Source organism: Brassica napus, chromosome C3, assembly GCF_020379485.1.
Source record: "Brassica napus cultivar Da-Ae chromosome C3, Da-Ae, whole genome shotgun sequence".
Lineage (NCBI taxonomy): Eukaryota > Viridiplantae > Streptophyta > Magnoliopsida > Brassicales > Brassicaceae > Brassica > Brassica napus.
In genome coordinates this window covers 34,154,418-34,165,847 of record NC_063446.1, presented here as the reverse complement: position 1 = coordinate 34,165,847, position 11,430 = coordinate 34,154,418, and the positions used below count along the sequence as shown (strand labels likewise).

Genomic DNA, 11,430 nt, shown 5'->3' with positions numbered 1-11,430 from the left:
GAATCACTTGTTGCAGTAAGTTGTAAGCATCTCTCGCTGACTATGTCCATTAGAACCTTATACAGTCGATTTTTTTATCTCTTTGCCTTCACTATTAGCCTGTCATCCTTGTCCCTCAGCGTGAGAAGATCATCTTTCTTCCTTACATCACAGCCCGACTCAGTAGCTTGTCCCAAACTAATTATGTTACTCTTCAAATCCGGTATATATTAGACATCGCTTAGGATTTTCTTTCCTCCGTCTTTGCTGTAAAATAATATCGAGCCTTTTCCCTTTATGTCTATACGGGAGTCATCGCCAAATCTCACTTTTCCAGTAATAGTTTCATCAATTCTTTTGAAGTAATTTCGATTTCCGGTCATGTGATTACTTGTCCCGTTATCTAAGTACCACACATTGTCCTTCTCTGAGTTTGATTCAAAGTCTTGAGGCTTGATATTTTTTTCGTTGAGATAAACCACTTTGTGCACCATCAATTCTTCAGCTTCATGTGTGTTAGTATTGGTGTTGTTGTTGTTGTTGTTGTTGTTGTTTGTCTCTGTGATCTCTTGTAACTTTAGAAGTCGGTCAGGACATGTGGATGCATAATGTCCGTTTTTATCACAGCGGAAGCAAGTGATCTTTGAGAGGTCGAAGTTTTCATAGTACCTATCATTGTAATATCGACCTCGCCCTCTGCCACGGTTGTAGTAACGTCCTCCACGTCCACGACCTCTATAATAGCTATTGTTGTCACGGTTGGAAGGGTTTGAGGATTGCTGTGATTCCATATTTGCATACATAAGCTTGTTCTGCGTATCTGGCTCTACTTCTTCCTCCTCTTTCACTCGATCTTCATAAGCTTTTAATCTTCCGATGATATCCTCGAAACTCGTAGTCTTTAGATCAAGAACTTGTTCCAACAACACAACAATGTGTATAAACTTGTTTCGCGGGAGATTTGACAAAAATTTATTGACCAGCTTTGTCTCCTCAATATTTTCACCTAGAGCGGTTGACTTGGCTACGATTTTGGATAGCTTCCCGACGAACTCATCAATGGTGTCGCTATCTTTCATCTTCAATCTTTCGAACTCAGCCATTAATGTCTGTAATCTTGCTTCACGAACACGATCTGCCCCCATGTGTCGAGATTTAATTGCATCCCAAATTTTCTTCGCAGTATCCAATTCTCGCACTTGTAGTATGAGTGCTTCGGGTATAGATTGAAAAAATAGAGTTGTGGCCATATTGTTCTTCTCACTGTCATCAGATTCATTCTCCACCGTTTCCCAGACTTTGTGAACTTTAAGCAGCACCTTGATTCTGATTGCCCAAATAGTGTAGTTCGTTGCCGTAAGCATCGAACATGTTATCTTGGAGGGTCCTCCTCCTTCCTTCCTTGCCACGACAATATCTCCCATTATCAAACAATCGCCAAAGAACCTTGAATGCTCTGATACCAAATATAGTTTGTAAGTTTCACGATTGTAGTCTCAAGAATCACAATAATAAGAATTTGCTCTCTTATTAATCTTAAGGAAAATCCTCTCAAAACCTTAAGCTATCTCTCACACAATCACAAAACTCCTAAGTGATGCAACATGCTTTGCAACTCCTTATATAGAACTAGATAACTCCTAATCCTATTATTAATAATAAGAGAAATTAGGTGGTATATACACAGGAATCGTTGAAATTAGGTAAATACCCTACTATTGTAGAAAGCACTGTTAGAATTTTTTTAATACAAAACGACCCCTATATACCTAAGGCTACGCTATCTTGCTCTATCAGATTATGTGTCAGAGTCTGGTATATAGGAACCACCTATTACACGCCATTATCTGTACTACACTAGCACTTGTAAAAGACGGCGAGGGCAAATAGAGAGGTATCAATTACAGTTTTTTTGTAAGTTTATTTGTTCAGTGAAAAGTCACACCTTTTCGTTTGTATACTTTCATAAACCCAAAGAAATCTATATTTCTTTTCCCCGGTGTGATATTGGAAGTTTATCAGTCTGCGATGGAGAATTTGCAGCTGCCAAAAGGCATGTTTGCTGCTTGTGAAGAACCCCCGACGATGGGGTTATTACCTACGACAAACAGAAGAGGACTGAATCTACTGTCGTGGACGCTCTAGATCCAGAAGAAGATGCGTTCTTGCGGAGCACACCGGTTGGGAAAAATCATATCTCAAGCCGAAAATCCTTCAGTTTTCGAGAGTTTTGGCCAGTTTGTCGTGGTCCGTATTCTCAGAGTGACGAAAAAAACGAGATCTGGTTTCTATTTTTTGCCAGGAAACCGGTTAGCAATATTTCAGAATCCGTACTATCTATCTAATTATGTTTTTGTTATTAACAGTCTTTCTTGCTAATAGTCTAAACTGTCTTTAAAGTAAATTTGGTGGGGGTGGTAAGTGTATTTATATGGAGGCTTCTAGTCAAGGTAACATGTACGATATATGGTAGCTGCTACTAATAATCACCCCTTTCTAATACATGAAAATGAAGTTTAGTAAATTATTCCCTTGATATTAGTAACTAAGTACAAACTTAACAGATAATATTATTTGTAACGCTTAAAAGTATATATCAAACAATACGATTGAGAGATAAAGCTTTGTTGATGTTATTGGTTATGGCTGCTTCTACCCGAAGTAACATGTACGAGGCCTAGTAGCTACTAATAATAATAACCATTTCTAATACATGAATTTTAGTAATTTATACCTTTGATATTAGTAACTAAGTAAAACCTTAACAGATAATATTATGTGTAACGCTTAAAGGTATATATCAAACAATACAAGTAAGAGATAAAGCATTGTTGACGTTACATGAAAATGAAGTTTAGTAAATTATTCCTTTGATATTAGTAACTAAGTACAAACTTAACATATAATATATTTGTAACGCTTAAAAGTATCAAACAATACGATTGAGAGATAAAGCTTTGTTGATGTTATTGGTTATGGCTGCTTCTACCCGAAGTAACATGTACGAGGCCTGGTAGCTGCTAATAATAATAACCATTTTCTAATACATGAAATGAATTTTAGTAATTTATACCTTTGATATTAGTAACTAAGTAAAAACTTAACATATAATATTATGTGTAACGCTTAAAAGTATATATCAAACAATACAAGTAAGAGATAAAGCATTGTTGACGTTATTAGTGTACGTTAACCAAAACACCAAGCGTATAATACCCTGCTAAATAGTTGCTTGTATTATGCAGACTGAGGTGATATTCATTTTAGAGGATGATAAAGAACTCCTGTGGGATGATGAGGTCGATAACGAGGCCTTGGGCAACCTTGGTCCGTCCTATCCAGGAAGGTCATGTATTCAAGAAAATAATGTGTGACAGAAGCCTTACTGCCGCCGACCTGGCGCGTTTGAGAGCTGAAAAAAAAAAAAAAAAAAAAGGAGGTGAAAGAGAAGAAGGATAGAGAGAGCCAAGCTGGAATATCATATTCCGCCATCTCACAACCACCTTTACGTCTTTTAGGCTATTTTCCCTCATGTTTTTATGAATTCGGTATTTGCTTGTACTCTCCTTTTTCTAATGTAAACTTATCTTATCCAGTCCCCAATGACTAATATAAATTTTTATGCCTATTAGTAGTCGCTAACTAACCAATGCTTTTACATAACTAATGCTTCTACATATCTTAGTTTGATTGACCTTTATATTGTCCCCGTATGTACAATTGTTGTTAACTGAAACCATCGTAGGATAATGCTAACTATTTTGCTTACCCCCTAATAATAAATCGTTTCCTCAACAATGTTTTCATTTCAAAATCCGGTCACATATTTTTCCAGAATCATAAGTTGACTTAACAAGTTTTTCATTCCGAAATGGTTTCAAATTTTTCTTTCAAAATCATAAATGAACTCATTTTCCTTAGTGTTTCTATATGTTTAGCTTTAATGTATACACTTCATCGCTAACCCTTTTCAAGGTATAGTAAAAATTTGTTGTGGAGATTGTGCATCTAGCAAAGAGAACTATCTCTAATAATCAAACTAACGCAAAAATTTTCTATTTGCAAGTATTAATCAAAGTTGTCACTAACCTATCGATAGCCAATGCCAATTGATAATGTCAAGTTCTTCATATTAAATTGTGCACATATGTACGAGTGTTGTTAACCGAAACCATCGTACGCTGATAGCTAACTATTTTGCTTACCATCTAACAATAAAACATGATTTGTCTCAACAAGTTTTTCATTTGGAAATGGCTTCAGTTTTTTTTTCCAGTAAATACACAATCAGAAACCCTAAACTTTTTTTTGTGTACCCTTTACATCCATTCTGTTCTCTGTTACAATCAGATATTCCCTTGATTTGTAGAAAAAAAATGTAGATTTGCTTCTGAACTTTACACGAGTTTCAAACAAAACTAGTGGATGGGGAAGAAGATAGCTGGAGACCTATTTGCCAATAGAAACCTAGGAAGTACTTAAAAAGATCTAACAAAATCTATATCTGGTCACTTTTTTTGGCGGACGTGTCCTCACTTAGGGGCAAACCGGGCAAGTGGTACACAAATTGCTACAGTTTCTTTGAGTTTATTTTACAATCGGGTAGTTTTCTAATTTCACCTCTATTAAGGTATATTTGGCCAATAATCTCTAATAATAACTTTAGATATATCCTAATCCCTTTAATAAACCCAAACTCAATAGGATTAGGATAACTTGCACCTTAAGTTATTTCAAGCTTATCCAACATTATAATGAAATCAAAAGTATTTTACAAGGAACAAACACACAGTAATAGAGTGTAATGTAATACAACCATTGATCCAAATATAGGAAACTGAAAACAATTTTGATGAAAGAGTGAACTTTGAAAAAAACAATAGTATATGAACTGAATAAAAAAAAATATTTATATAAAAACCAAAATATGAAATTTGTGACTACAGTATACATAAACATTCATGTTAATATAAGTGCTATACTCTAGGTGAAAATATGACGAGGAATGGTGTGATTAAAGTTTTCATGGTGAGAGCCATTTTTAAATATTTTAATCTCTCATCAAGGTTATCAAAATAAATAAAAATCTCTCACAATGAAGACTTTAATCACCATTATTTAAAAATGTCATTCACAAACATTCTCGTTTTCTTTTATCTCTCGTTGATTGTATGTGTAATCTCTTTTAATTCTCCGAATATTTTTTTTGCAAAACATTGAGTTTGTTTTCATTTTACGAAAATTGCTTTGCAAAAACTGCTTATGTTTGTTTTGTAAAGCTTTGTCTGATCGAGTTCAGTTCTTTTAAAACTTAATCGAAGTTAGTTTTGTAAAAATTTATTTCATAAAAACCATTTAATCTTTTTAAAAAAAATATATACTTTCCGATAGCATATATAAAATTACAAATTACAAATTAAATTAATAAAAAAAATTACAGAATCAAGATGACAAATCGTTTTCCTAAATTTCTAAGGGCATCAATGAGATTCAGACAATACAACTGCGGTAATTCTATCTTCCAACACCAAAGATAGAATTTATCAAACAAAAAAATCTCCAACTACCTTTAAAAGGAAAAAAAAAACGAAAGAAAAACAAATTGTAACATTTGTGGTATCGAGAGAGACATATTACTTATCCTAATGTCTATTTCAAGTGATCCTACATGTCCAATTATTAAGTTATTAATCATGTTTCTATTAACCATTGAATCGGTATCCATTTGAAAAGCTCAATTGTCATTTCTGAATCCGATAACACATCAAAATATGACCATTGTTGACTGCAAATTTTGCATTGTTACTTGGATAACCATCCGAACACTTGCCAAAATTGATCATTTTGTGAACGTTAAACCGAACGAACGAACGAACTCTGGCTGGTTCAAAAACGGTATGATCCTAGCTCAACTAGAACTATCGATTCATCCAGTTTGATGCTAATAGACAAATCTGGCTCATCTTTCACTCTCAGCATTTTCTTATCATCATCTCATTCCAATCGACTTCTCTAAACCGTCTAATCCAAATCCTTAAGACGGTTCCAAAAGAAACATATCGTCTAAACCATACCAAAACCATAAACCGAACCGATCACGAAATTGAAAATTCATTCGACTCCGTTTTTTCTAAACTACAGTATCGCCGACGCCGAGTGTCAAACGCAATTCAAAAACAGTTTTCTCCACATAAACCCTAAACCCCTTTCTCGCTCTCTGCAAATCATCGAACATGTTCTCTCCACTGACGAAGAGGCCTAAGCAAAGCTCTCGCACTCCGCTCCACCGAGCCGCTCCGCCGGATTCTCCAGTAACTCCGGCATCTCACAATCGCGAATCGGCTAACCGCGACAGTTTCATCTCAGATCGTCCCGCCACCGGAACTCCTGCGCCTTGGGCTCCTCGTTTGTCTGTTCTCGCTAGGTATCCAGATCCCTCTCTCTCTCTCTCAAAATTTGCGACAGTTTCCCCAGATCTCGTATTGATAACACTGTCCATCGTCGTTGTTGTGCGTAGAGTTTCTCCTGTCAATGATGCAAACCAATTAAAGCCTGTGTTCGTTGGAGAGTTTCCCCAATTGGTTAGAGATGAACAAATGAGGAATAATACTCATCCTGGTTAGTACTGCTCTTTGCATTTTAATCGAAACGAGAGAGAGTATGTGCTCTTACTTAGTTTTTGACTCATTCTTCTTCTTCTTATTCTCCAGGTGACGTTTGTGTATCAGGTGGAATGGATAAAGAAACCTGCCTTTCTTGGTTTATCTCTGGAACTAAACTTTTTGTTTGGAGTCACTTGACAGCCTCACCATCAAGAAAATGCGTTGCTCTTGAACTTCCTTTGGCCAATCGAGAGTCTGTTAGTAGTAATTTACAAGATGCTAAAAGCTGGTTGGTTAGTGTTGTCTCTTGGGATACTTCTCCTGGTGCTGCTGCTCGATCTCGTAGTCCTATTGGTATTGTGATGGTTAATAGAAAAACTCGAGGTGTTGTGTTTTGGTCGGACATCTTTTCTAGTCAGGAAGCTTCTCCTGTTACTAGTCTTGGATCTTTTGACGAAATTGGTATGTATAGTTCACCTAAGGTTAGGAAAAGCTCGCGACTAAGCAATGGGATAAGAAGCAATAGATCAGGATATAGTGATCTTAACGCTTTGATTACTACCTCGGTTGATGCAACAGAGCGCGTTTGTATTGCTGTCGCGTGCAGTTCCAGTGGTGAGCTGTGGCAGTTTACTTGTAGCCCTGCAGGCATTAAAAGTAATCAAATACACTTGGACGTCAGCTCTTCCTCCGTGAGTGAAGGTTACCCGAGGTCTCTGGTCTGGCGGTTTTCGCAAGGATTGGCTAGAGAGTCTTGCTGTCAATTTTTCATGTTAACAGATTGTGACATACATTGTTTTGCAATTGAGCCTGATCTAACTGTTTCGGAAGTCTGGCGTCATGAGATTGTTGGCGCTGATGGCGATTCTGGTATCAAGAAAGATATAGCAAGTCAAAAGCAAATCTGGCCTCTGGATTTGCAGGTGGATGATCAGGGTAAAGTGATTACCATTCTTGTTGCTACTATCTGCATGGACCGCGCCAACAGTTCAAGCTATACACAGTATTCGCTTTTAACCTTGCAACAAAAATCTGAGACGAGATTGGCAGATGGAAAAGAGGAAAGGGTTCTTGAGAAACAGGCTCCAATCCAAGTCATTATCCCAAAAGCAAGAGTGGAGGATAAAGACTTCTTGCTCTCTATGAAACTCAGAGTTGGTGGTAGACCTCAAGGGTCAGCTATGATTCTTTCAGGTGATGGAACAGCCACAGTCTGCTACTATCATGGTAACTCCACCCGGCTCTATAAGTTTGATTTACCTTATGATGCTGGCAAGGTCTTGGATGCTTCCGTTCTTTCCTCAACTGACGAACATGAATGTGGTGCATGGACTGTGCTAACTGAGAAAGCTGGAGTGTGGGCTATACCGGAGAATGCTGTCGTACTTGGTGGAGTTAAACCTCCAGAGAGAAGTTTGTCACGCAAAGAGAGCTCAAATGAGAGATCACGAGATGAGACAAGGAGCACACCATATGGTATTGATAGAACTGCTAGATTGGATGATTCAGATTTACAAAATAGTGAAGACAAAGTTAATGCTAAAATGGGAGTTTTTCGTCAAACAGCCCGTGATGAAGAGTCAGAAGCTTTGCTTGGTCAGCTCTTTGAGGATTTTCTGATATCTGGGAGAGCTGATGGTTCCTTGGGGAAGCTTACTCAATCAGGTGCATTTGATAGAGATGGAGAGACCAATGTTTTTGCTCGCAAAAGCAAATCTATAGTTGACACATTAGCTAAGCATTGGACAACAACTAGAGGGGCTGAGATTGTAGCCATGACTGTTGTATCTACACAATTGATGGAGAAACAACAGAAGCATGAGAAATTTCTACATTTTCTTGCCGTATCCAAATGCCATGAGGAGTTGTGTTCTAAACAGAGTACCTACTTTGATCTCTGACTGTTTCTTTTTTAACTACTATAGCATGATTTCTGTTTCATCTATTTTAGTTTAAAGCTCGAAGATATATCTCTACGTTAGAAGTAATTTGTTCCTCGATATCAGATGGGTAGTTCATGTTTAATGCATACTCTGGAGGTGTTATAATATTCTGGCTGACAAAAAATCTGACTGCTGTGCTAATGCATCTCTTTCATGGTAGGGCATTCTTTGCAAATAATTTTGGAAAATGGTGAAAAACTTGCTGCAATGATTCAACTCCGGGAACTGCAAAATTTGATTAACCAGAGCCGCTCAGGCAGATTTGGCTCGCCGCATACTGTCTCAGAGGACCAGGTTTCATGTGCCCTTTGGGATCTTATTCAGTTTGTAGGGGAGAAAGCCCGGAGAAATACAGTTCTGTTGATGGACAGAGATAATGCTGAAGTTTTCTACAGCAAGGTATCTGAAATTGAGGAAGTATTTTATTGCCTGACCAGGCAGCTAGAATACATAATCAGAGCTGAACAACCACTGGGAATTCAAGTTCAGAGAGCCTGCGAAGTCTCGAACGCATGTGTTACAATTCTTCGGGCTGCTTTGGATTACAAAAATGAGCATCAGATGTGGTATCCACCACTTGAAGGTTTAATACCTTGGCACTCTCAGCCTGTTGTTTGTAATGGGCTGTGGTGCATTGCGTCCTTTATGCGTCATCTGCTAACTGAGGGATCTAGGATTGATATCTCTGCTAAATCCGAGATATACATGCATCTCGAAGTGCTTACTGAAGTTTTACTAGAGGCTTGTGCTGGTTCTGCCGCTGCTAAATTGGAGCGAGAAGAAGAAGACAAAGCTTTGCTTGATGAGTACTGGGCACGGCGGGATACCATTTTCGACTGTCTTTATGAACAGGCCAAAGAGTTCATGGAAGCAGATTTCCAGGTTAGCATGTTCTTCTCATGCAATCATGCTGTGCACTGCATATTATTTTTGCTGTTAGTAACATCGTGATCTGGTTTTGTATCTGTAGAACGTCAATGAAAGAGCCGAAATGACAGATGAAGACATCTTCAAAAACCGTTGTTCAGATTTGCTTTCTATTGCAAAGCGACATGCAGGCTATAAGATTATGTGGAGGATATGTTATGATCTCAATGATACTGGTCTGCTCAGAAACTTAATGGTATAATTGAGCCAAGTCTTATTCTTTCCATATTTCTCGAGTTTCACAGTAGAGTACCCAATTTGTTGTAGTGTGTTGTTTCTTGTGGCATCATTAGAACATATTCTGCGTTCCTGCCTAGTTAATACCCTTGATTTGTCTGTGCAGCACGAAGGTGTGGGACCACAAGGAGGCTTCAGTTACTTCGTGTTTCAGCAACTTTATGATATGAAACAGTTCTCTAAGCTTCTAAGGCTTGGAGAAGAATTCCAAGACGAGCTATTGATATTTCTGAAACGCCACTCTGATCTGCTGTGGCTTCATCAAGTGTTTCTTCATCAATTCTCATCTGCCTCTGAAACTCTTCACTCACTGGCTCTAGCACAAGATGAAGAGTCTATGACAGCTACTAATGAAAGAACGGTGTCAGAATCTGAAGATGTACAACCAACATTTGCAGACCGCAAGCGGTTCCTGAACCTTTCAAAGATAGCCTATGTGGCAGGTATAATAGCTTATTTTCCTCGGTGTTATTGACTATACCTTTTTCTTACTTTTTATGATGAATATCACGTTGCAGATAAGGGTGCTGATTCAAAATCGATTGTGAAGCGCATTGAAGCTGACCTCAAATTACTGAAGCTGCAGGTTAAGAAATCTTTTCAGCTGTTGATATTTATAATCAGCTGTGTTAATATTCTCTATAACTAGTTTAATCGTACATTGTTTTTTTGCAGGAAGAACTAACAAAGGCTCTTCCAAGCGATGAACAAACCAGAAACCGACTGTTTCGACCAGAGGAGCTCATCGAAATTTGTTTAAGCATCCAGGGCCGATGGACAGCTATAAAGGCTTTCGAGGTGTTTGCATGGACGAACTGTTCGTTCCGTGAGAAGCACAGGAGTCTCTTGGAAGAATGCTGGAGAAACGCTGCGGATCAAGAAGACTGGGACAGGCTCCATCAAGCCTCTGCTAACGAAGGCTGGAGCGACAAAGAAACATTACAGAATCTAAAGAACACAGCGCTTTTCCAGGCTTCGAAAAGGTGTTACGGACCAAACCGAGTCAACGCTTTTGACGGGGACTTTGCACAAGTCCTTCCCCTGAGACGAGAGAACCCTGAGGATAAAACTTCTTCTGTAGAGGACTTGTTGATGAGCCACAAAGATTTCGCCGAGGCGGGGAAACTAATGCTAACTGCAATCATGCTGGGTTGTGTAGAAGAAGAAGGTATCGAAGCAGAAGATCTTTCATCTCCGATGGCGTAATTGAATTGTCTTTTTTCAAGGAAAAGTGACGGTGTAGATGATGTTGAAGAGATGCCATTGATTTAGGATGATTTGCGTTGCACCTCTGATGGTTCTGTATTTCTGTTTTATGAGTTCATATTGGAATTTGGACTCTCAGGTTTTGTAACAATGTTTTTCTTTTAAACGCCACGTACGTTACAACCACAGAAGAGAAACCATGTTCGGTCTATAGATTATCTATAAACCAATTCGAACCAAACCAAAAGATATCCTTGAACTGTTTCAGTTTTTCAAAACCAAATGATCCTATTGTGTGAATTTTTTTTCACTTCACAAGTTTTCTTTACATTTAAACTCATATTTCCACCTTTGCATTATAATTGTATAAAGTATCTATAATTATTTTAAGTATATTTTTAAATTGGAAGTAAATACAAGGATGCAAAAGTTAGTCCATAGTGATCATGTCGTTTTTCAGTACTATGCATATAATTTGGGACTTGCAACTCTGGAATTATAAACCAGTCAAGTTCTAATTATGATATATAGAATAA

The 11,430-nt window shown here is 37.8% G+C and overlaps 2 protein-coding genes across 2 annotated transcripts; one reads left to right on the top strand and one right to left on the bottom strand.

Annotated features, from left to right (window-relative positions):
- Nucleotides 1-209: 209 nt before the first annotated feature.
- Nucleotides 210-1,403, bottom strand: LOC106426709. The gene has a single exon (XM_013867447.1). The coding sequence runs from the start codon at nucleotides 1,401-1,403 to the stop codon at nucleotides 210-212; it is 1,194 nt and encodes a 397-aa protein (XP_013722901.1).
- Nucleotides 1,404-6,105: 4,702 nt separating this feature from the next.
- LOC106426761 (nuclear pore complex protein NUP133) lies at nucleotides 6,106-11,080 on the top strand. Its single transcript, XM_013867492.3, has 8 exons — nucleotides 6,106-6,403; nucleotides 6,497-6,597; nucleotides 6,690-8,462; nucleotides 8,685-9,406; nucleotides 9,495-9,647; nucleotides 9,795-10,131; nucleotides 10,207-10,274; nucleotides 10,364-11,080. The coding sequence occupies exons 1-8, from the start codon at nucleotides 6,213-6,215 to the stop codon at nucleotides 10,892-10,894; spliced, it is 3,876 nt and encodes a 1,291-aa protein (XP_013722946.1). The 5' UTR covers nucleotides 6,106-6,212; the 3' UTR covers nucleotides 10,895-11,080.
- Nucleotides 11,081-11,430: the final 350 nt, after the last annotated feature.

What these genes read in the sequence shown, in the direction of transcription:
- LOC106426761 (XM_013867492.3), top strand. Translation starts at nt 6,213, where the DNA reads ATGTTCTCTCCACTGACGAAGAGGCCTAAGCAAAGCTCTCGCACTCCG. An exon ending in CGTTTGTCTGTTCTCGCTAG is followed by an intron (nt 6,404 to 6,496) that starts GTATCCAGATCC and finishes TGTTGTGCGTAG; the next exon opens with AGTTTCTCCTGTCAATGATG. An exon ending in AAAGATAGCCTATGTGGCAG is followed by an intron (nt 10,132 to 10,206) that starts GTATAATAGCTT and finishes ATCACGTTGCAG; the next exon opens with ATAAGGGTGCTGATTCAAAA.
- LOC106426709 (XM_013867447.1), bottom strand. Translation starts at nt 1,403, where the DNA reads ATGGGAGATATTGTCGTGGCAAGGAAGGAAGGAGGAGGACCCTCCAAG.